This window comes from Canis lupus, chromosome 11, assembly GCF_011100685.1.
Source record: "Canis lupus familiaris isolate Mischka breed German Shepherd chromosome 11, alternate assembly UU_Cfam_GSD_1.0, whole genome shotgun sequence".
NCBI lineage: Eukaryota > Metazoa > Chordata > Mammalia > Carnivora > Canidae > Canis > Canis lupus.
In genome coordinates, this window is record NC_049232.1 from 35592907 (window position 1) to 35618490 (window position 25584).

The 25584-nt window shown below is 39.6% G+C and overlaps 1 protein-coding gene across 5 annotated transcripts in view; it reads right to left on the minus strand.

Annotated features, from left to right (window-relative positions):
• Window positions 1-25584, minus strand: part of TTC39B (tetratricopeptide repeat domain 39B) — a 130612-nt gene that overhangs the window by 70231 nt on the left and 34797 nt on the right. For 3 of the 5 annotated variants that reach the window (XM_038552431.1, XM_038552432.1, XM_038552428.1), the window contains exon 2: window positions 22395-22429. The exons of 1 other annotated variant lie outside the window; for it this stretch is intronic. In XM_038552431.1, the coding sequence (XP_038408359.1) occupies window positions 22395-22429 (35 nt within the window). Of the gene's footprint in view, window positions 1-4530; window positions 4813-22394; window positions 22430-25584 lie in introns of those variants that run through there. One more of the 5 variants, XM_038552429.1, reaches the window with a different exon arrangement.

Genomic DNA, 25584 nt, shown 5'->3' on the forward strand with positions numbered 1-25584 from the left:
GTAAGCCCTAAATTATCAACAACTTTGGGCAGAGTATTAGAACGAGGAGCAAGGTATCATATAGGATTGAGCACACTCTCCTTGACCTCCCACCCAAGTCTCTATACTGTGTCAATGTCATCCTATTTATTTTTTTTTTATTTCTTAAAGAATTTATTTATTTATTCATGAGACACACAGAGAGAGAGGCAGAGACACACAGGCAGAGGGAGAAGCAGGCTCCATGCAGGGAGCCCGATATCTGACTCAATCCCAGGACAGGAATCACACCCTCAGCCAAAGGCAGATGCTCAACCACTGAGCCACCCAGGCGTTCCCCAGTCATCTTATTTAAACACAAGTCCACACAATCCTCACAATGAAAACATTTCAGGGATCCCTGGGTGGCGCAGCGGTTTGGCGCCTGCCTTTGGCCCACGGCGCGATCCTGGAGACCCGGGATCGAATCCCTCGTCGGGCTCCCTGCATGGAGCCTGCTTCTCCCTCTGCCTGTGTCTCTGCCTCTCTCTGTGTGTGACTATCATGAATGAATAAAAAAAAATTTTTTTTAAAAAGAAAAGAAAACACTTCAGTGGTCTGTCACCGCCCTTGCCACAGCTCCTTGGCAAGACACCCTTGGCATCTTTCTTCCTCTGACCAGCCTCGCCTCACTACAACTGCAGGACTCTCAAGCTTCTTGATGAACCCTGAAGAGAACATGGTGAAGGGGATCGGAGTATGTCACCCCCAAAGATGTCACTTTGACATAAAGACTATTTTGAGCTGAAGTTGATTAGTTCTCACCCTCCTCATTCTTGTGTAAAAGGAATAAATTTCTTTTTGTAAAGGTGTTTCCCTTTCCCACACCAGGAAGAGAAGTACTTCAAGGATAAATATCATCACCTGAGAGGACTCTTCTTTTATCCGCATAACAAAACTTACTAAACAATCCTTACTTACCATACATTTCCTATGTTACCTTCCTACAATTTAACCTTCATCCAGAAGCCTAAAACCCCTTTTTTGGCCTAGCTGCTTCTCCACATTTTATCATTCCTCATTTAAGATAGTATACAAACAAGCAGGGTGCCTGGGTGCCTCAGTTATCCTGCGACTCTTGATTTCAGCTCAGGTCATGATTTCAGGATCATTAGATCGAGCCTCGGGTCAGGCTCCATGCTGGGTATGGAGCCTGATTATCATTCTCCCTTTGGCCCTCCTCTCTCCCACTCTTAAAAAAAAAAAGTATATAAGCCCCAAATTCTAACCACTTTCTTAAGATATGTTTTTTTTGGGGGGGAACTCCCATGTGTATATGCAATTAAACATTTTTTTCTTCCTGCTAATCTGTCTTTTATCCATTTAATTTGCAGAGCCTAGGAAATAAGTTTAAGAGGGTAGAGGAGAAAGTTTTGCCTCTCCCTACAATGGCCTCTCATACCTCAGGGCCTTTGTATTTAATAACCCTCCTGCTACACCCAATCGATCATGCCCAGTATCTAGCAGTCACTGCCTCAATTCAGACAGGGCCTCTTTCAGAAAGCCCTGTCAGGTCAGCCTCTGCCCAGACTCCTGCCCATCACCCCAGGTTAGGTCAGTCACCCCTTCATCTTTGCTTCTCTAAACCACAGCACTTATCCCACTACATCCCAATGACTGTTTGTTTTTGTTTTTTACTAACATCAGTTTATTATCTGTATCCCCCAATAAATTCTAAGTGCCTGAATGACTATTAGTAGGCCAAGAAGTTTTCTCTGTTAAAATAAAAAAATCCACAGGGTGCCTGGGTGGCTCAGTTGGTTAAACATCTGCCTTCAGCTCAGATCATGATCCAGGGTCATGGGATAAAGCCCCACATCGGGCTCCCTGCTCAGTGGGGAGTCTGCTTCTCCTTCTCCCTCTGCCCATCCTCCACCCCCACTCATGTTCACTCTCTCAAATAAATAAACTAAATCTTAGAAGAAAATATCCCAACTAGTTCACTTGCAAGCAATCATGAGGCAGCACAGAAAGACCTCTGAATCAGAGCTGCCAGGGGAGGCAGGTCAGGTAGGCCAGGGATTCTTCTTCAGAGCCAAGGCCAACCAAACACCTTTACAGGTTAAGGCTCTTGCTATTATTTTTGCTTTGTTTTGTTTTATTTGGATGGTTGGTTTGGGTCTGCTCTTTGCTTTTAATTCTGCTTTTGGTTTCTTAGTGTCTTCTAATACACTATGATGAAATCAACGGCAGCTAGGAAATTGGATAACTGGCCCCATTTTAACTTGTGTAACCTCTGTCCTCCCTCTCTACCTGTCTGTAAACTGAGGAAGTAGTATAAGAATGGCTCTTAAACCTAGCTGCCCACAGTCACCCAGGAAGCCTGTAATAACACTGTTCTCCCTCTGGAACTCAGGTAACTGCTGAGCAGCCAGGTTTGGAGACGACCAGATGGGGCAGAGTTCTGGAATCAAGTCACACCTGGGATCCAGTTCTAATTCCTCCACATACTTCCCTTGTGACCTTCAGCAATTTAACCTCTCTCTGTACTTTGGTTTACATGCTTGTTACAGCAGAGATAGTTAAGCAGTTTCAATTCAAATGCACCAATTCAAATTTACAATTAATCGAAGGGAAGATTAAGGTACCCAAGGTATGCAGAATACCAACTAGCGGCTGGCCCACTATAGATGTTTACTAAGTGATAGGGAAGTCCTCAACCTCTGTCCCGTGTATTCCTCATGGCACACTAACATTTCTCCACTACGGCCCTTAAGAGTTTCCAGAGGGCAGGGCATCTCCACCATATTCTCCACCCCATCCCCGGTGCCAACAGGGTTCCCATAACATCAGAGCAGACACTCACTAAAATACACTAACATAACCAATTTCCCTTTCCCTCCCACTACACTTAACTGTGAGCTCCTCCAAAGCAGGGACCATTTCTTATTTACTGATCTGAAACCAGCACTTAATAAAGTGCCTATCACATGCTTGTTGAACTAATTATTTTCACAATCTCTTTCCAGTTCAAGTAAACCCAGGATCTGCACTTGAGAAGATCTGGGACAGAATTAGTTGCAAGTATTCCTATGCAAGTATTCCGTTCATGTATCTGACCACAAACTATCTGTACTTCTATGGTTGAAAAATTACCATTGTTGTAATGAAATAATGAGGTAATTTTGGAATGCTCCCCTCAACTGCTAAAAATATCTGCTCCATGAGGGCACCTATAATGTCTTCTTCAACATCATAGCCCCAGAGCCTGGCAAGAGCTTTGCAACAAATATAAATATTTAGTGAATGAACGAATGCATGCATGCATGTAAGTCCCTTATAAGTCTGGATAAGGCCGATTATCCTATTTTTAGGAATCGCTCCTAATTAAATTCAAAGTTGCTACATTTAGATCTAACAAAATGTTTAAAAATAAAAACAGCAGATGTTTGATCTCTGGGTGGCAGAGTTTCTTTTTTCAAATCCTTGATTTATTTCACACTGCAGGAAATCGACCAAAATACTGATACCCACAAAGCTCATACGTCACCCTCAGTCAGATATATTCTACATCCACAAAGATGACTATTCTGGTTGTTATTTACAAGTATTTTGACTCTTGATCTCTGAACAAATCAACTTTTAGGAATTGTTTTAGCTAATGTGATTTTTACAATAAAGGGATGAGATCAGTAACCAAATGATATGAATCACTGAAATCCTAAGACTTTTCATTTAACAAAGGCAAATCAAGAACATACCCGGGTTTTGATGGGAACCAAAACTTAAACCTCTACCTTTACAAAATGTTCAAAGTTGATTCAATGATAATTCAGTAAGGATGTTCTAGCCTTGAGTGAATTTCAAAGGGGGAAAGTGGGACACAGTGACTCAGGACAGATGTTTAGGCTAAAGAATCTACGTCATCAGACAAAAATGACACCAATTCAAATGCACAATTAGAAAAGGGGTGGTCATGCAAAGGTCACTTTTTTGGTAACTCCTACTCCCTGTAAGGGGCTACAAAGACACCGGGAGAGGCTAAACCAGGGCTTCACGGTGAGATGGAAAGTCCAGGACTATCAACCCACGCTATTCTGAGAGCCTGCCAGTGCACTTAATCTTTCTTTAAGGTTTTAATCACCCTAACAAAACAACACACTATAATGAAGCCAGCAAAGGCCATATAACACACACAGTGGATCCACAGTGAGCCGTCATCACCCTTCCATTGTTCTGCAGCCCCATGCACACCTTGCAGCATCAGTAAACCAGCCATGGCATCCCGAGAAGACCACAGCCTCTGCAGCAGCAAGATTCACTATTTTCTCGGCTTCCAGCACTCACCCTCAAGAAGCCTGAAAAAAGGGGGAATGGGGGAGAGCCCTGGCCAGCTTGACATGAAGCCTTTAATAAAGACAATGTCAACTAACAAACACGGCAGGTCTCCAGTGAAATTTAACTCCTATTTTTAAAATTTTCATGGCTTTCCTTAAATTAAATCCTCACAGAGCTAAACAGAACATTGCAATCAGACCCTCAAGAACAGCTTTAAAAATGCAACATACTCACAGATTTAGAGCAGCTGTAACTTTGGAGGAATGAGTCTAGCCTCACTGCAGAGATGCCTTTCCCTCTCTTCCACCAGATTTTTTAAGGCAAACAAAAAGAAGACAGTCCTCAATTTAAAGGCCAACAAAAATCCTCAGCTTCTGCTTTGTTTCTTGGTCTCCAGTGAGACTCTCAATTAAAGGGGCATAAGAAGAGAAGTGGCGGAGGCTGCGGACAGGATCCCAGAGCTTCCCAGAGCAGAATTTAAGACATGTCAGTTAAAGTGGCAGCTACCCTCACTGCCGTGGCTGACGCTTCTGCGGGAAGGGATGCCGGGAGATTTTTTTTCCCCAGTCCCTGCTGCAGCCTAATTCTGATCCATCACTGTTTAATATCCTAGGGAAACAGGCAAGACAAACACAAATGGCCTGGATTTATCAATTCTCCAGGGTCTCTTAGCGATTTTTCACCTAATCCAAGGATTCATCTCCATCTAAAGAGGGCCAACTAAGGAATAAAATGACTTCTTTTTCATTTTAAGGGAAATGTAAGAGCAGGCAGATATTCCCAGGTTAGAGCTAACTTTTATATCACAGGGACTTCTTTAAAATACTAAAATAAGGGAAAATCAAGTTCTCTGAGGTTTTTAATCTAACAGGTTAAATGCACAAAAGTTAAATTAGCAAACTGAAATACACGTATGACATGACACACCAATATAGCTCTAAATGGCACTTTAAAATTAACATTAGAGGGGCATATGGGTGGCTCAGTGGTTGAGCGTCTGCCTTCGGCTCAAGTACCGACCCCGGGGTCCTGGGATGGAATTCCCCATCAGGCTCCCTGCAGGAAGTCTGCTTCTCCCTCTGCCTGTGTCTCCGCCTCTCTCCCTGTATCTCTCGTGAATAAATAAGTAAAATCTTTAGAATTAAATTAACATTAGATAAAACAATATTTGAACCGATTCTGAAGAAACTAAAAGTAGGCTTAGAGATGATCAGTGACTCTGCAACTTTCTTATCTTATTTTGAGTACTCCTCCACATACTAGAGCTGAACCATTTTTATGATGGGGTTCACCATTTTACCTGATTATAAAAGTATAAGGTAATGTAGTCTGATTATTTCCTGGTTATAAAATAATAAACTTCTTGAAGAGAAACGAAAATAAGAAATATTCACAGCCATAATCTCATAACCAGAGAAAACCATTGTTAATATTTTGCGATATTTATTTCTAGTCTTTTTCATATACATATATATATACACATACACAGTTTTCTTTAATACTACTGTTTTACATGTTGTATACTACATTTTTCAAGTGGCTTTATGACTATTTACCCATACAAGTGACCCATTTCTAAAAGTGCTCAAAAGAAAAAAAATTTAAAAGATTAAAAAATAAAAAAATAAAATAAAAGTGCTCAAAAGAATTAGCATATGCAATGACAGTCAGTCAACATATGCCTGTGTGCCCACTATGTGCCAGGCACAGGTCACAAACTAGTGTCAAGAATATACATGGCCCCCACTTCTTAGAGCTCACAGTCCAGCCGAGAAGCCAGATATTCAGCAAATGATGGCATATGTGATACCTACTGTAGTTCAAAGGAGAACTACAGACCCTTTAGAAATATGTTAAGGACTTGGTCTTCTGAAGGTCAGGGTTTCTTAAGGAATGGCAAGCCCAAATACACAATTATTAGTACAGTGTATTTCACACTTACACTTTCCCATCAACATGAGTATCTTTTTACCTTCTTCTAAAAAATTGTTTCTAAAGATTTTATTTATCCATTTGACAGAGAGAGAAAGGAAGAAAGCATGAGCCAGGGGGAGTAGCAGAGGGAGAAGGAGAAGCAGACTCTGGGCTCAATCTAGGAACCCTGGGATCGTGACATGAGCCGAAGGCAGGAGCTTATTAACCAACTGAGCCACCCAGGTGCCCCAAAATTTATTTATTTATTTTGGGAGAGAGATGAGATGCCTGGGTGGCTCAGCGGTTGAGCATCTGCCTTTGGCTCAGGGCGTGATCCTGAAATCTTCAATGTAAAATTAACTTAGCCATGTTCAGAATCTCATAGAGGCTAAAAGACTCCTTTGAGAAATATGACAATTTAATATGAATCTGACATGACCATAGTGAATACATGTGAAGGAAAAAAACAAAACACCGCAGAGCCAAATAAGTTATATACATGTTCCAAGTGATCAAGATCAATACCAGTAGTGATAAATCATGTTGGTAGCCAGTACTCTTGAAATGATATGATAGTAATGGCACTCTATCTCTGTGGCCTTCCTCTCCAAAACCTACAACCCCAGTCTCACCATGAGAAAAGCATCAGACAAATTCCAATATGGGGCATCCTACAAAATATCTGACTAGTACTCCCCAAAGCTTCAAGGTTATCAAAAAGAAAGAAAAACCTGAGAACCATCATAGCTAATTAAGGAAAAACAATGTAAATCTGAATAAAGTATGCATTTTAGTTAGTGATAACATATTAACATTAGTTCATTGACTATAATAAATTATGTTACTAATATAAGATGTTAATAATGGAGGAAACTGGGTGTAGGGTATATGGAAACACTGTACTATCCTCTTGAACTTTCTGAAAATCTAAAACTGTTCAAAAAATAAAATCTATTTTTTTTAATTCTCTTTCCCAAATTGAAATTAACTTAATTTTTTTCTGATCATTAGTAAAATATATTCCATAAAAATTCTGACAATGCAAAAAGGTATAAGGGGCTTTTTTGAAATTATAAATACCCTATACTCCTACCATGTTCAGATAACAAATCCCAAACAAAATAATTGTGTATATGTGTGTATTTTTCTACCATACATGGTATTTTTAGCTGTGTTAAACTCAATAATGGTCCCCAAACATGTCCAGGTCCTAATCCCTAAAACCTGTGAATGCAACCTTATGTAAAAAAAGAGCCTCTACAGGTGTAATGAAATTATGGATCTTGAGATGGAGAGATTATCCTGGGTTATCTGAGTATGCTCTAAACGCAATCACAAGTGTCCTTCCTTATAAGAGGGAGGCAGAGAGATATCTGACACAGAAGCCAGAAGATGTTGTGACTGGGGCACCTTGGTTTCAGCTCAGGTCACAGACTCTCAGTTGTGAGATCAAGCCCCACATTGGGCTCCACTCTGAATGTGGAGCCTATTTGGGATTCTCTCTCCCCTCTCCCCCTACCCTCCCACCATCACCCCTGCCGTTCATGCTTGCTCTCTAAAAAAATTTAAAAATAAAAGTTAAAAATTAAAGCTGTTTTAGAAAAGAAGAAGATGTTATGACCGTGGAAGCAGAGCAGTTTGAAAATACTTTGCTGCTGGCTTTAAAGTTGACGGAAAGGGCCATGAGCCAAGGTATACAAGAAATGCAGCCATAGAGGCTGGAAATAGGCAATAAAATGGATTCTCCCCTAGAGTCTCTCAAGGGAGCATAGTCATGACCACACCTTGGTTTTGATTCAGTGAAAAGTATTTCAGACTTCTGAACTCCAGAACTCTGAGAGAATAAATCTGTGTTATTCAAACTACCAAGTTTGTGGTAATTTGTTACAACAATCAAAGGAAACGAATACAGTAGCCTTAAAGACCTATGTTTCTTCTTTTTCAGTTACCTGCACATACCCCTAGGACAATTCTTTCCATCAGCATTCTCTTTCTGGATTTGCTTTTTGGGATTAACCCTCTTTCATATATGCTCAAAATATTCCCACTTAATTCTCTTTTAATCGGGTTTATTGATCAAAACCATCACTCTTTTTTTCCCTGTTGGTGTCAGGGTTAAAACGTAACTTTCCAACACAAAGAACAGAATTCTTTAACTTCACTTGCTTTTAATATTTAAAAAATAAAATCTCCAACTTTTTTTCTTTACTATTAAGAACCATTTAATGTTATACATCCGCATACCCACATCCCTCCACATTTCAGTCCCTGGACTACCATCAATACCAAAACTTGGACACAGAACAAATGTCAAGGAGGAAGACTGGAAACTTCCTATAGATCCCCACCCATACCCACATTCCCTATGTCAAGCCTATCCCCGCAAACTAGAGAGAATGTGTTTGGCAAACATTTGTCAAACTATAATAGCCAGGCATGCTCACCTTATCCACGGTCTGATGAAGCAGATCTCAGAAATGGGAAAATAGGGAAATAGCCAAGGATAACAGTTACTCTTATCTCTCATATATTTGTGATTTAACTAAGTGTCTTCTTTTTTACTTTTTAAAAAAATGTTTTTATATCTTGAGGTAGCCATTATGAGGCAGTATGAAAATAATTCTATCTATCTAGACAATAAAACTGTACTGAGACTTGAGAATGTTCTTTCAAAATATATATGCTTCAAACAGTTGATCATGGAATTAATTTCCTTGTAGTAAGTACACAGAATTATTTTAATCAAAGCAAACCAATATATTATTGATTAATTTCTTTTAGATTGTGGGCAAACTTTTTAAATGGCAAAGAATCTCCTAAATCAATGGAGATCTGATACACAGAACTTTACACACACACACACACACACACAGAGACAGATTTTGGTTGTTTTTTTTTTTTTTTTTAACTGCATAGAAGTAAGGTCAAGCTACCCCTGCAGAAAATTTTCTTACTGCCAAAATAGAAACAAAAAGCTCATAACTGTATTGACTACAATGGACACTAAAACTATGCCTATACCTCTAAAAATGTTAATTCATCAGAGTTACATGGAGCTGTAACACATTTGAGCTCTAGTTATAACATCCTGCTTACAGGTAATAAAAAATACTCCTTGCTAGCCTGAATACTTTCACTCTGTACAATAATAATTAAATAAATAACAGAAATTACTTTACACAATAAAAAAATCATACACAAATTCTCAAATATATCTTCAGGGATTTTTTTAAGATTTATTTATTTACATTAGAGAAAGGGAGCATGCAAGAGCACACAAGTGGGAGGGACAGAGGGAGAAAGAGAATCTCAAGTAAACTCCACGCTGAGTGTGGGGCTCAATCTCACAACCCTGAGGTCACGACCCTGAGATCACAACCTGAGCCAAAACCAAGAGTCTGAGGCTTAATCAATTGCACCAGCCAGGTGCCCCAAATGCTCTTTAATTTTAAGCTCTTTAATTTTAAGCAATATCAGAGTCCTTTAGATTTGTTAGTGGCTAAGTCTTCAGACTATTTATTAAATGTGTAGGATACATGATACTAAACTACACATTGTACACAAATGTACCCAATGCAAATATTACTCCCACTTTGAGGAGTTCTACTCATGATGTTCTACAAACACAATGACACTAAAGGGAGACAGTGGGAAGAAGTAGCCAGAGGGAGAACCATATAGAGTGATTAATTTTCAAAACATAAGCAATGGAGATGTTTGAAGCATTTCAAAAAGCAAAGTTCTCAAGTATCTGCTGTTGGGGGGTTTTATTAATCATTTTAGGTTGCTATTTTTATTGAGATGGATGAAAGTATCCAAACAAGGCAGATAAAGATGGTAGAAAGTTAACAAAAAGTAGGCTAGCTCACTATATCCTCAAGGATTCTGATAACTCATTTACATACTTCTCAGATGAAAAGAGTGTCAGCCCCTATTTGAGAAACATGGCAAAGAGATGCCAACAATCCTGGATAGTGTTTACCACGCCCAAACAATTGGACATTACCGAATTATGTATTTGCGTTGAGTAACCAAACAGCTGTAATTAATCATCATTAAAAAAATACACACCCCAAAAGCTCCCTTTATTCACTCTTCCTTCTGAACAGTCACAATTATCATTGTTCCCTGTGCTTGATAAGTTCTCAATAAATGATGCCTGGATTTTTTTAATGCACTGAAAATCCTTGCAGTCTTCTTTGAGTACTCATCTACATTTTCCGACTAGTACATTAATTCAACAAATTCATGAATCCGGGGCAGCCCAGGTGGCTCAGCGGTTTAGCGCCACCTTCAGCCCAGGGCATGATCCTGGAGACCCAGGATCAAATCCCACATCGGGCTCCCTGCATGGAGCCTGCTTCTTCCTCTGCCTGTGTCTCTGCCCCTCTCTCTCTCTCTCTCTCTCTCTCTCTCTCTCTGTACCTCTCATTAATAAATAAATAAAATCTTAAAAAAAAATTCATGAATCCGACAAATACGAATGGAGCATTTTTACCATATGCCAACCGCGGTGCTTGGGTGCAGGGCACACCATGATAAGCAGCACAGACCAGTCCCACCCTCATGGAATTTAGAGAACAAAGGAACAGATGGCCAAAAGCAAGCAACAACTAAGTACAAAATGACAAATCAAGTGAGAAAAACAAACAGGATGGCAAGCTAGGGAAGTGGGAGAGGAGTAACCTATTTAGGGGGGCATCATTAAGAAAGGCAGGAAGACATTCAAGCTGGTAGGTAAGGATGATCAGTTAGAAGCCCTGGGAGGAGTGGGAAGAAGTCACTCTAGTCTCAGACACTAGCTCAAATCTAGGGCAGCAAAGGGCTAATTCAGTCAAAACCCTGAAGTAGGTTTGTGGCTGGAGAGCAGTGAATGAGGGTGGGGGTTGCCCTAGACTAGGTTTTATACCTGCATGTGGGGGCCTGGCCACCTCAAGTCTTGTGGACCATGGTAGATTGGGGGCTTTATCCGCAGATACACATAAACTCATGGACAGATACTAGGTAAGGAAGTGACATCACACAATTTAATTTCTAAAAGGATCACTCTGTCCTAATTCAAATAAACACACTGTTAAAAAATAAATTATGAGACAACCGGGGAAATGTGAACACTGATAGTATCTTTGATGACTATTGTTAAATTTTTTTAGGTGTGGTAACAGTCTCATGATGCTTTTAAAAAGAGACCTAACTTTTACATTTGTGTACTAAATGATACCATAGAAGACATATAGATTAGATAATAGTTTTGTATCAATGCTAATTTCCTGATTTAATCACTTAAAGATAATTGTGTAAGAGAACATCTTTGTCTTTAGGAAGTACATACTGAGATATTTAAAGGTAGAAATAAATTGTAACATCTAGAATAGGATTCCAAATAACCTGGGGGTGGATTGTAAATGAAATAAAATTGGCCTGGGGTTCACAATTGTTGAAGGTGAGGTCAGTTTACTATCCTCTCCACTTTTTGTACATGTTTGAAAGTTTTCATATTCAGTTCTCTTAAAAATAAGATAACATTGGCTGCTGTGTAGAGACTGAGTGGGGTGCCAATGGGAAGGTGAAGGACAGAGAACAAAGGAAACAAGAAAACACACTAGGGGTGCCTGAGTGGCTCAGTGGTTGAGTGTCTGCCTTTGGGCTCAAGTACTGACCCCAGGGTCCTGGGATCGAGTCCCGCATCGGGCTCCCCGCAGGGAGCCTGCTTCTCCCTCAGCCTGTGTCTCTGCCTCTCTCTCTGTGTCTCTCATGAATAAATAAATTAAAAATCTGTTTAAAAAAGAAAAGAAGTCACTAGGCAGCTCTCAAAGAAATTCAGGCACACCTGAGACTGCTTTGAGCTAATGAAACAGAAAGGAGAGTAAAAAGTGAGCAGATGGGAAATAAATTCTGGAGGTAGACTTCATCACACGTGGTATCATGGAAGGTAGAGGAAAGAGAAAGAATCAAAGATGTCTCCCAGTTATCTGGCTTGAGTAAGTGAGTGAAGATGCGGAAACCCGGGAGAGGACAAGGTTCCAGACAAAGAAGGCAGATGAATATCATGAGTTCAAGTCTGTAACATGTACATGAAGGTGTCTGTGAAACATCCAAGTGAGTGATCACATAAGCAATGACTGGGCCAGTTTCTCAGTACAATTGTGGACATAGCCCCAGACAGAGCAGCACAGAGCAGCTGGCATGCCCAGAAGGGCACTGGTGGAGGAGGTAAGGAACTCAGCACTGGGCAGGGTCCTCTGGCTTTCAGACACAACCTGGACATTGCTAGCTGGGGTTGAGTAACAGAGAGGCTCCTGAGTCCACAGAAAGGGCAACCACAATGGTAAAGGCCATTCCCAGAGGGGTTCACCATTTTGCCACCAGTAACACCAGTCTTCTTCATCCATAGGACTTCTTGGTAACACGAGACAGTTGGACCACAGGGATGCTTAAGAAGCCTTACTTTAAGCCTGAAATCCTGTCAGTCCTCCTCAGAGTGAGCAAAAGAGAGCATTTATAGAATATATATACCTTGACTAAAAATGTACATACAAGGATGCCTGGATAGCTCAGTCATTGAGCATCTGCCTTCTGCTCAGGTCATAATCCCGGGGTCCTGGGATCGAGTCCCCCACATCAGGCTCCTTGAAGGGAGCCTGCTTCTCCTCTGCCTAAGTCTCTGACTCTCTCTCCTTGTCTCTCATGAATAAATAAATAAAATCCTTTTAAAAAATCAAAATGTAGGGACGCCTGGGTGGCTCAGTGGTTGGGCTTTTGCCTTTGGCTCAGGGTGTGGTCCTAGAGTCCCAGGATCGAGTCCCACATCAGGCTCCCTGCATGGAGCCTGCTTCTCCCTCTGCCTGTGTCTTGCTTCTCTCTGTGTGTTTTTCATGAATAAATAAATAAAATATTTTTTAAAAATTAAAATGTAGATATAGAGATATACATATACATATACATATAGTGTCTCCCAATCACCTTATATAAAGAACTTCCCATTTTGGAAGCTCCCAATACAATAACAAATCATTACAGGACATCTAATAGTAGAAAAGGAAATGCAAAGAACAATTCAAGTAATGATAATATAGGTGGAAGGCACTAGGGATACTGCTCAGTCTGGGCTTTTTCAGGGAACTTTATTTCCATTTACTATATTCATTAACTCTGACCCAGGACTTTTCATCATATAATATCCCTGAAAACAGGATACATCTTAAAATTGACAGCAACTGGGGTGCCTGGGTGGCTCAGTAGGTTAATGCCTGCCTTTAGTTCAGGTCATGATCCTGGAGTCCGGGGATCAAGCCCACATCGCAGGGGGAGCAGAGTGAGGGAGGGTCCCTGCTTAGCAGGGAGTCTTCTTCTCCCTCTCCCTCTGCCCTTCCCTCTGCTCCTTCCCTCTTCTCTCTCTCTCTCTCTTACTCAAATAAATAAATAAATAATATCTTTTAAAAAATTGACAGCAACTTTGGCCTAGTTCAAAATTCTTAAGGAGAGGATCTACATTTGCTTCTGCCAACTACCTGAGGGCACCACCAATCTGACCCACTTAAAATTAAATTACCTGCTTGGAGTTATTTGCGCCACTCTGATAACTAATATTCAGACTGAAAACCAGTTTGTTATTCAAATTCTTAAGAGTGTTAAAAAGGTAAACATAGAACCCATCAATTGCGTTCCTAGGTATGTATGCCAGAAAATTGCAAACATATGTCCACAAAAGACTTGTACTCAGTTATTACTTAATGGAAACTGGAAACTGGAAACAATCTGAATGTCCATCAACTGGTGAATGGATAAAGAAAATGTGGTATGTCCATACATTTTAATAGTATTCAGCCATAAAAAAGAATGAAGTACTCATACATGGTACAAAATGGATGAATTTCAGAAGCCAAACACACAAGAACACATATTGTGTGATTCTATTTATATGAAATGTCTATAGAAACAAATCTAGAAACAGAAATTAGTGATTGCCTAGAGGTGGGGACAGGAATGGGGAGTGACAGTAAAGGGGCACAAGTTGTCTATTTCAGGTTATATAAAATGCTTAGAATTATAGTGATGGCTGTATAATTCTGTAAATATACTGCACTTAATTGAATTGTACACTTGAAATGGGAATTGTTTGGGATATAAGTCAGCATTGTAATAGGGCTGTTTAAAAAGAAATGATCAGGGCAGAGAATCTCATGAGAGATTTTTTCCCCCTCCCTACCTAGTACCAAGACTGAAATACACAAGTTTCCTCCCCATGTCCTGCATGACAGTTTTATTTTTCATTCCTTTATGCAAGGTCTCCTATGAAATTCTTGTGTTTTGTTTCCTTAGTGGTCTTTAAGATAATGATGTAAATGCCATCACAGGGGCACCTGGGTGGCTCAGTTGGTTAAGCGTCCGACTCTTGATTTCAGCTCAGGTCATGATCTCAGAGTGTTGTGATAGAGCCCTAAACGGGTCTCTGTACCGAGCACGGAGCCTGCTTAAAATTCTCTCTCCCTCTCCCTTTCTCCCCTCCCCCAGCTCATGATCTCTCTCTCTCAAAAAAAAAAAAAAATTGTTTAACTTAAAAAACATAAATGCCATGTTAGATCTAATAAAATAATTGTCAACCTGGTTGAGAAAAGGCAGGTAGGGTTGGGGAGGAGTTCCTCTCTAGATTTGGGCAATAATTGTATCACCTAGGAGGGGAGAGTTGGGACAAACAAAATCAGAGAAAAATGAAAGTAAATCCAAATCTGCCTGGAGTTACTATTTATAATTTAACCTCTATGAAGAGAAACATTAACTAGATGTTTTCCAACTAGCATTCACTGACTTTCACCCTAAATAACCTTAAAAGAGGGCAAACTAGTTGATTATAATTAGTTTGTCTACTAATAAGAAAAACAAAATGGCCTTAAAAACTTTATCTCATTGTAATCTACAATTTATAGTTCAAAAGAGAGGTGTAAAGAAGGAAAAAGCCCATAAGAAATGCTAGGCTACAAAATATTTTTATTTCCATCATAAGCTTCTTATCACTTGGTTTAAAATGTCTGCCCATTTCAATTTCTAGAAGCAAAGATAAATTCACAGTAGTTTTTGCACATAAACACATTCATCCCCCACTGCATTCATACTGCCTGGGACTCGACTCAACACATACACATTTCTAGGTAAGGATAAATTCAAAAACTTAATAAGATGCAATGGAATATAAGAGATCATTGCTGACAACATACTAAACCTGCATCTGTTCTAACAGTCTTTGAATAAAAAAGAAAATCCTAATTAACTAGTACCCAACCAGGGCCCTCTAGTTAATTAGATTTTTGTTCCATTGCCCCCTATGGTTTTTACGGAAAGAGATTAATCAAAAACACTACCAAGCCACTGGGGTGCCTAGATGGCTCAGCCAGTTGAGCGTCCAGCTCTTGGTTTTGGCCCAGGTCATGATTGCATGGGTCCTGGGATTGAGCCCCAAGTCAGGCTCCACACTCAGTGAGGAGTGTGCTTGAAGATTCTCTCTCTCTGCCTCTCTCATGCTCGCTCTCTCTCTCTCTCCCAAATAAATAAATAAAATCTTAAAAAAAAAAAAAAGAAAGAAAGAAAGAAAGAAACGAAACAAAACTACTAAGTCACAATGATTCCAAGTGGTTAATCCAAGCTCTCCACTCAACAGAGGCCAGGGATCCTCTGTGACCTATCTTTACCGGCGTCCACAGATGTCTCAGGTCATTCCCATATACCTCAAACCCAAAGCCAGTGCCAGGCTCCTATCTCCTACCTCTTGTTTGGAACCCCTGAAACATTTCATTTATTCTTTGTGTGTCATATCACAGTGAATTTATAAACAGACTTTTTAAAAGATTATTTATTTATTTATTCATGAGAGACACCGAGAGAGAGGTAGAGACACAGGCAGAGGGAGAAGCAGGCTCCATGCAGGGACCCCGATGTGACTTGATCCCAGGAACCCAGAATCACACCCCGAGCCAAAAGAATATGCTTAACCGCTGAGCCACCCAGGCATCCCTTACAAACAGACTCTTTTTATACACACCACTATACTGTCAGAGATGGTAGTTGTGCAAAGAAGGATACTGGTCATCATAGAACCAAGAAGTCCATGCCAGCAAGGAACTGTTAAATCAGGAAGTAAGTCTCTAAGGCACCACTAGTCCTCTGTCAAATTTCTATAGATCATAGCATGGATCTAATTTACAGTCCCTCCCTAAGGTCATCTCCTCATACTGAGCAGGAAAGTTCTCAAACAATTTTAATTCTTTTTAAAGATTTTATTTATTTATTTATTCATTCATTCATTCATGAGACACAGAGAGAGGGGCAGAGACATAGGCAGAGGGAGAAGTGGGCCCCCTGAGGGGAGCCTGATGCGGGACTTGATCCCAGGACCCCAGGATCACACCCTGAGCCAAAGATAGATGCTCAACCACTGAGCCACCCAGGTGCCCCAAAGATTTTAATTTTTAAAAAGGACCTGTTCAATGTGCCACTAACAGTTAAAGAAAAAGTATCTTGGGCAGCCCCGGTGGCACAGTGGTTTAGCGCCGCCTGCAGCCTGGGTTGTGATCCTGGAGTTCCAGGATCGGGTCCCACATCGGGCTCCTTGCATGGAGCCTGCTTCTCCCTCTGCCTGAGTCTCTGCCTCTCTCTCTCTCTCTTTCTCTCTCTCTCTGTCTCCCATGAATAAATAAATAAAATCTTAAAAAAAAAAAAGAAAAAGTATCTTTTTTCCCCTTCAGTTCTAAATGGTAGAGATGTTCATATGATCTAGCAGTTTGCAAACCTAGCAACCTCCCAAAAATAGTCAGTTAAAATAACACAGTTTTACCACAAAGATTCAGAAGTAGGAAATATGTCTGCAGTGGTAAATCCATTAAGCAGAAAAGGAGAATGGGAAATAGTTTTTTTGTGGAAACAATTCAGGGCCTCCCTCATCTGTTAGCTTTTCATCTTTTCATTAGAAATTCAGGCAGAAATATTCACAGCAATAAATTAATCATCAGGTTGGCATGGGGACCATCTCTTGCAGCAGAGAAGTTGAAATATCCCTACCGGCACTAGAAACATTAAACCAAAATGCGTGGTTCAATCAGCATGAGGAAAAAGAGCTCTACTGAGCTTAGCACTAACCGGTCATGAAAGGAATGTCACAGTATCACAGATTTAAGAGGAAACAAGAGAAAAATACTGACAAGCTGAAATAAGGATAAACTAAAAGTTCACACAGAAAAATAATTCAATAATTGTTTACAACTAAATGTATTTGTAATCACAGGGAAAACAATTTGTTAAAAGAAAAAGATTGAATAGTGGATTACCTCTGCAATATTTTTAATTTCAAAAAGGGTCAGTAAACATAGGAGACCAAAGTATAGAAACACCACTCTCTGTGTTGAAGAAATAAAAGGAACCATCCAAATGAGGTTTCCCAGTGAATGAAGTGTATCCTATTAACTTTCAAAATATCATCTTAAAACATTTCTGGTTATTCTAAAATTTCCTTAACATATGTGACCCAAGTTTCTACTTTCTTAAATAGAATATATTAGATATCATTTAACCTTTTTCCAATGTCTCAGAGACAGAATTGTGAACATGATTTTCTCATGGGAGACTGAAGAGCAATCAAGGTTTGGGGGATGGGGGGAATAGGAAGGTAACCAATATTTACAGAGCACCTACTATGTGCTTTAGTCCCATTACCACATTTAAATTAAATTTCATTCTAACTTCCCAATAAATTTATGCAAGGATGAAGAAGCTGAGACTTGGAGAAATTAGTCCCAGGCCTCCTAGCCAGTAAATGGTGCAATGGGACTGAAGCTCAAGTTAGCCTGTCAAATCCATAGGCTGGTCTCTCCAGAAAGGAGCATCTAGATTGTGTACACCATGTGGCTGTGCTTTGGAATGCCATGACTGTATGTCACAATTACTTTCTTCCTTCACTGCCATTTTTGGACCTGACCTCTAAAGCTACCCCCTCACCATACCTTCCAGAACTCCAGCAAAATTAGGCCAAAAAGCAAAGTTTATTAGAATCCGGTCAAAACTAATCGTAGACACACTCTGGATGGAGGCCACTACTGCAGGTAAAGGGCAAAAGTTTTAGAGCATGAACTCTGATATCTACTTTGGCCACCTATTCTGGCTTTGAACTCTATTTCAAAGAGGTGAGGTTCTTTCTTAGGTGATATATCACTATAATGTATCTGGTGATATATTTACTATAATGTGTTACGACATATAAGAACATATACCAGAGACACTTTGGCAACACTGAAAAGGAAACAAAAACTGTTTAAGAGATAGTCTTGAGGGACACAAGAAATAATGCACACCAGAAATCTAAAAGAGCAAGATAAATTTTAGAATGGGTAAACCTTTGGGTTTGCTAACCTGAGCAGGACAGGGAAATAAAAATTAAAAGAAGAAAATGCTGGCAGATACATACAGCTGAAGAGAGGCTGAAAGAGGCAATTAATGGAAAATAAAATGTTAGATATTTACCAAGTAAGGTAGTGTTAAAAAAATTATTGTTTTAAGAATGAGAAAAATTATAACATACTTGACAGTAGAATAAAAAAGGCCAAGACATCATTCCACATTTTAAAAGTACACAAAATGTGTCTGATAGGAGGGAATCTAAAGTATCACCATCATAGGAGTCACTGTTGGATACTGTTCTTCTAAGAACCAGTCATACTAACATTGAAACACCTAAAACAGTTGACCAAAGAATAATTTTTATGCAAACAGACATACAGATGAAAGGAACAAACAGAAAGCCCAAAAACAGAGCACCATTAACTTTAATGAATTTATTACTTGATAAAGGGGGCATTATAAATTTTCCTTACTTCACAGACAGCAAATGGTGTTGGAATAGCAGACTAGCAATTTCAGGGTTGGTAGGAGATAGGGATCTAAATTAAATCCAGCTGAGTTAAGTTCAGGGGTTTTATGTTTGGTTGGTTTTTGTTTTGAGTTCAACTGTGCCCTTACTGATTTTCTGCCAACTGGATCTGTTCATTTCTGAGAAGTGCGTTGATGCCATCAAGTATGATAAGAGAGTCATCTATTAGTTTTTGCCTCGTACTCTGATGCACTCTTGTTAGACACATACACATTAAGAACTGCTATGTCGTCCTGGAGAATTGATCCTTCTATCGTTATTTAATGATAACTTTCCTTCTTTATCGCTGATAACTTTCCTCACTTTGAAGCCTGTTCTCCCTGAAATTAATATAGCTACTCCTGCTTTCTTTTGATTAGAGTTAGCATGGTATATTTTTCTCCATCCATTTACTTTTAATCTATATGTCTTTATATTTAATGTGAGTTTCTTATGGACAACATATGGTTAGGTCATGTTTTGTTTTGTTTTTTTGATCCATGCTGACAATCTCTGTCTTTTAATTGGTACATATAGACTGCTGATACTCAGTGATTATTAATATATAGTTGGATTAATATATACCATATTTATTACTGTTTTCTATTTGTTGCCTTTGTTCTTTGTTCCTATTTTTCTCTTCTACTCTCCTTCTGCCTTCTGTGATTTTAATTGAGTATTTTATATGATTTCATTTTCTCTCCTATTTTACATTATCAGTTATATTTTTCCCCTTTTTTTAGGGGTTGCCCTAGCATTTGCAATATCCATTTACAACTAATTCAAGTCCATTTCCAAATACTCTCTGCACTATCTTTGCAATAATCCTATAAATCTAAAACTTTTCCAAAATGAAGAGCTTATTTTTTTGTCCTAGTCACAATTAAGTTTTTTTTCTCTTTAAATTACAAAAACAAACATTCAACAATATAAACATTAAAACTTCTAGACAACACAAAAAAAGTATAACTAACATAAAGAAAAACAACAATTAGGGAAAATAGCTGAAGCAAACAAAAGATTACACTGTATAACTGTTTTAAAGTTTGTAAGTATGTAAGAGAAACAGTGAGTAGAAGTTAAGCATGTAAAAGAAGACTAGAATTTATATAAAAGGAACTGCAATGTGGTAAACAATGGTACTAAAGAAAAAATTTTTTAAATTAAGCAATTAGTTATTATTTGAGTAGCAAAACCATGTGGCAGGGGCACCTGGGTGGCTTAGTGGTAGGGGCACCTGGGTGGCTTGGCTCAGGTCATGATCCTGGGGCCTCAGGGTCCCGGGATTGAGTCCCAAATCGGGCTCCTTGTGGGAAGCCTGCTTCTCCCTCTGCCTATGATTCTGCCTCTCTCTCTGTGTCTCTCATGAATAAGTAAATTTAAAAACAAAAAAATAGACCTAGTGATGCTATGCTTTATTTCACTTACATGCCACTTACTTACACGGGATTAGTAACCACATAAACTGATAAAACTCTTTTGAAAGTGCTACGGACTGAATTGTGTACCTGAGAATTCATGTGTGGTAGCCCTAACCTCCTCTGTGATGGTGCTTGGAAATGAGGCCCCTGGGAGATAATTAGGTTTAGATTAAGTCCTGAGAGTGGGAGTCCCATGACTGGATCTGGGCCTCTGTAAGAAGAGGCCCCATCTGTCTGTTGGTCTATCTGTCCGTCATGTGAAGACCTAAGAGAAGGCAGCCATCTATAAACCCGGAAGAGTGCTCTCACCAGAACCTGTCCATGCTGGCACCCTGATTTCAGACATCTAGCCTTTGGCTCTATGAGAAAATAAATTTCTATTGTTTAAGCTACTCAGTCTGTGGAACTTTGTTATGATCCAAGCTAATTCAGAAAGTGTAGAGGCTGCTTCAGATTCTCTTTCCCTCTCTCTCCGTCCCTCCCACTAATTCTCTCTCTCTCTCTTTTCTCTCTCAAATAAATAATCTTTTTTTAAAAGAGAAATATATCATATAAAGAGCAATAAAAATCTCCATCCTTTTTAATCCAGTAATCCTACATCTGTGAAATTAATCTTTGGAGATAATTAAAAAATATGACAAATCTATATACATGAAAATACTCATTACTTAGTTTCAAGGTAACTGGTTAACAGTAAACTGGTTAACAACCTAAATGTCTAATAAAGGAGAAATAGATAATTGTGGTGTTCCACTTGATCTAATAGGATAGCATGTAAAATCAGTACAAAAACTATGTAGAGGAGGAAACAACAAATGTTGGAAAGGATGTGGAGAAAGGGGAACCCTCTTGCACTGTTGGTGGGAATGTGAACTGGTACAGCCACTCTGGAAAACTGTGTGGAGGTTCCTCAAAGAGTTAAAAATAGACCTGCCCTACGACCCAGAAATTGCACTGCTGGGGATTTACCCCAAAGATACAGATGCAGTGAAATGCCGGGACACCTGCACCCCGATGTTTATAGCAGCAATGTCCACAATAGCCAAACTATGGAAGGAGCCTCGGTGTCCACTGAAAGATGAATGGATAAAGAAGATGTGGTCTATGTATACAATGGAATATTACTCAGCCATTAGAAACAACAAATACCCACCATTTGCTTCAACGTGGATGGAACTGGAGGGTATTATGCTGAGTGAAATAAGTCAATCGGAGAAGGACAAACATTATATGGTCTCATTCATTTGGGGAATATAAAAAATAGTGAAAGGGAATAAAGGGGAAAGGAGAAAACGTGAGTGGGAAATATCAGAAAGGGAGACAAAACATGAGAGACTCCTAACTCTGGGAAATGAACAAGGAGTGGTAGAAAGAGAGGTGGGCGGGGGTGGGGGTGATTGGGTGACGGGCACTGAGGGGGGCACTTGATGGGATGAGCACTGAGTGTTATGCTATATGCTGGCAAATTGAACTCCAATAAAAAATAAAAAAAAACTATGTAGACTTACAGGAAATGCTTGTTAATAAAATTAAACAAAAGCAAAATTCTGCAATATGAGATTACTCATGTAAAAACACATAAACAAGATGTAATAGGTTAGGTATAAACAATATCAAATTTGTTGGAAAACATTTCTTCTTTTATTTTAGTTTAATTAAGGTTGTAAGAAATAATACTCAAAAATATATTTGCTAGTAACTTTAGATACATCCTTTGCTTAAGCATCATCACAGCCTAATTCTTGAATTATAGAAAAGTGATTTCTTTCTGGCAGTATTCACAACTCTCAGAAAGTAAGAATGAAATATTTACACATTTCATATAAGAGAATCATTTTTATTTACTATATACTTTTTATGTTACTACTTACATAGAGATGCTTTCCAATGCATCTTCAAAGATGTCCTAGAGGGAAACAAAAAATACAATGAGTTTCTCAAGAATTAAGAACTCCAGATGTAGAGAAAATGAGTGTGTATACATATGTGCGGGGGTAAGGGTTAGGGGACAGTCTGGGTGTAGTAGATTCACTAAACTCTTACTAATGGACTGCCTTCCTGAGAAATCAAGCAAATGAATTTTAGTGAAGTTTATTTTTTTTAATAATTAAGACTGATAAATCTAGCAATCACACTGGGCTAATTTGAAAAGTGTGATTCTTTAATGGAATTATCTTTCACTCCTCAGTCTCATTCATCCATATACAGAATAAAACAACTGGATTTGCCCAATTTAGTCTTCTCTTGGTCCCTGGCCAAGTTAGCATTCTCTGGGACTTCATTTCACATCCAGCTCCACTAACCTCCTAGCTAGTCTTCCTGCCACCAACTTTCCCCCAGTTAAATAGTCCCATATAAGTCAGGCCTTTCCTTCGTGCCACTGGTCTGCCCGTTTAAAAGAAATAACAGGAAAAAAACCCAAGTGTGTGCACACACACGCACTCATATGTGTGCACTCTACACAGGCACCTCACACTGATGCATACTAACACACACTCATAAACTCACAGTCATACACACACATTCACAAATACACATCCATGCCCAAACTTACATACACACAAAGCTCCCCCATAACTGCAAAACTCAAATCCATGCTCCTCATTCATATATTTCGGACTCATCGTAACTTAGTCCAATTTTCAAAGCATCTTTCTCTCTACATGTGCCACCACCACCATACCCAAGCACAAGGACCTCACTGGTTTCCCCCACTCCTACACTTGACACCCTCCATCTGAGTCTTCACACAACAGCTGTATTCTTTTCTTTCCCTTCTTTCCATAAGTTTGTGCCATTCCACTGTCCTAGACCTCTTTACAAGCTTTCCATTGCACATACAATAAACCTGCGTTCCTTCCCATGATCTACAGAGCACTAACCAGCTGTACCACCCTCTGACCACCTCTCCATCCACCTGTACCCTAGCTCACTCCATTGGATGTGCATGTCTGTCTTTCTGTTCCTTGAACAAGCCAAACTCATCCCACACCTCTCTTCATCATTCCCTCCTTCCTAGAATGCTTTTTTGCTCAACTCTTCTAATGCATGGCTGACTTATTCTCATCCTTCCATTTCCAGCTCAGAAAGAGACTATCTCTAATAACCTCAATTAAAATTACTAAGAAGGGGGATCCCTGGGTGGCACAGCGGTTTAGCGCCTGCCTTTGGCCCAGGGCGCAATCCTGGAGACCCAGGATCGAATCCCACGTCGGGCTCCCGGTGCATGGAGCCTGCTTCTCCCTCTGCCTATGTCTCTGCCTCTCTCTCTCTCTCTCTCTCTGTCTCTCTGTGTGACTATCATAAATAAATAAAAATTTAAAAAAATAATAAAATAAAATAAAATAAAAATAAAAAAATAAAATTACTAAGAAGGGAATCCCTGGATGGCTCAGCGGTTTAGCACCTGCCTTTGGCCCAGGGCATGATCCTGGAGTCCTGGTATCGAGTCCCACATCAGGCTCCCTGCATGGAGCCTGCTTCTCCCTCTGCCTGTGTCTCTGCCTCTCTGTGTGTGTGTCTCTCATGAATAAATAAATAAAATATTTAAATAAAAAAATAAAATTACTAAGAATAGAAGTCTATAGTTTCTCATCATCTGATTTATTTCATTTATAAAATTTATAATCTATCTTGTTTACTTACTTGGTTACAGTCTGTCTCCATCAGGGCAGGTTCTTATTTATCATACCTACAGAAAAATCACTAAGGCTTGGCACAATAGTTGCTCAATAAATATGTGTTGCCTAATGAATGAGCAAATTGAGCTGAGGCTGTCAAGACACTGATTATATCGCATCATTTATAGCTATAATACAGAAATGAGGAAAGAGGGCTACAGAACTTTTCTTTCATATGACCATTGATACTGAACAATGTTTAGACTACATCAAGCTCTGTATTTAGGCAGGAAAGGGGAGAAATGTATAAACTGTAAGAAGAAACAACACTATAAGAAGTGCTAGAAGTTCAGACTTTGGGATCTAACCCATTAACCTACTACATTGGGAGGCAGGTAGAGTCAAGGGCAATTCAATTTTTTTGTTTAAGATTTTATTTATTTATTCATGAGGGACACAGAGAGAGAGAAGCAGAGACACAGGCAGAGGGAGAAGCAGGCTCCATACAGGGACCCTGATGTGGGACTCAATCCCGGGACTCCAGGATCACACCCTGGGCTGAAGGCAGGCACTAAACCGCTGAGCCACCCAGGGATCCCCAAGGGCAATTAAATCTTAATTGCAGGGCAGCCCCAGTGGCTCAGCAGTTTAGCGCTGCCTTCAGCCCAGGGTGTGATCCTGAAGGCCCGAGATCAAGTCCCACGTTGGGCTCCCTGATGGAGCCTGCTTCTCCCTCTGCCTATGTCTCTGCCTCTCTGTGTGTGTCTCTCATGAATAAATAAATAAAATCTTAAAAAAATAATAATAATAAAATAAAATAAATCTTAATTGCACTCTCCTGCAGCAAAAGTATAAGTTCATAAACCAACTAGTAGAAGAGAAATGAGCTAGTCCTAAAGCAAAAGTACCTAGGCCAAAAGTAAAAAGATGCTTCTCTGGCCTCTATTAAAAATGACCAATTAGAGGTACCTGGATGGCTTCGTCAGTTAAGCATCTGACTCTTAGTTTCTGCTCAGGTCATGATCTTATGGTTATAAGATCAAGCCCTGTGTCGGGCTCCGTGATCAGCTTAAGACTCTCTCTCCCTCTCCCTCTGCCTCTGCCTCTGCCCCACCTCCATGCATGCTCACACATCCTCTCCCTCTCTCAAATAAATTGATCTTTAAAAAAAAAAAAATTACAAATAGACTTTCTTTCCAAATCAAAACTCTGTTGAGGCTGTTGGTATCACAGATTTTGTCATTTTTTGTTGTTGCTGTTATTTTTAAAGATTTTATTTATTTACTCATGAGAGACACAGAGAGGCAGAGACATGGGCAGAGGGAGAAGCAGGCTCCCTGCAGGAAGCCTGATGTGGGACTCGATACCGGGACTCTGGGATCATGCCCTGGGCCAAAGGCAGACGCTCAACTGCTGAGCCACCCAGGCATCCCAGATTTTG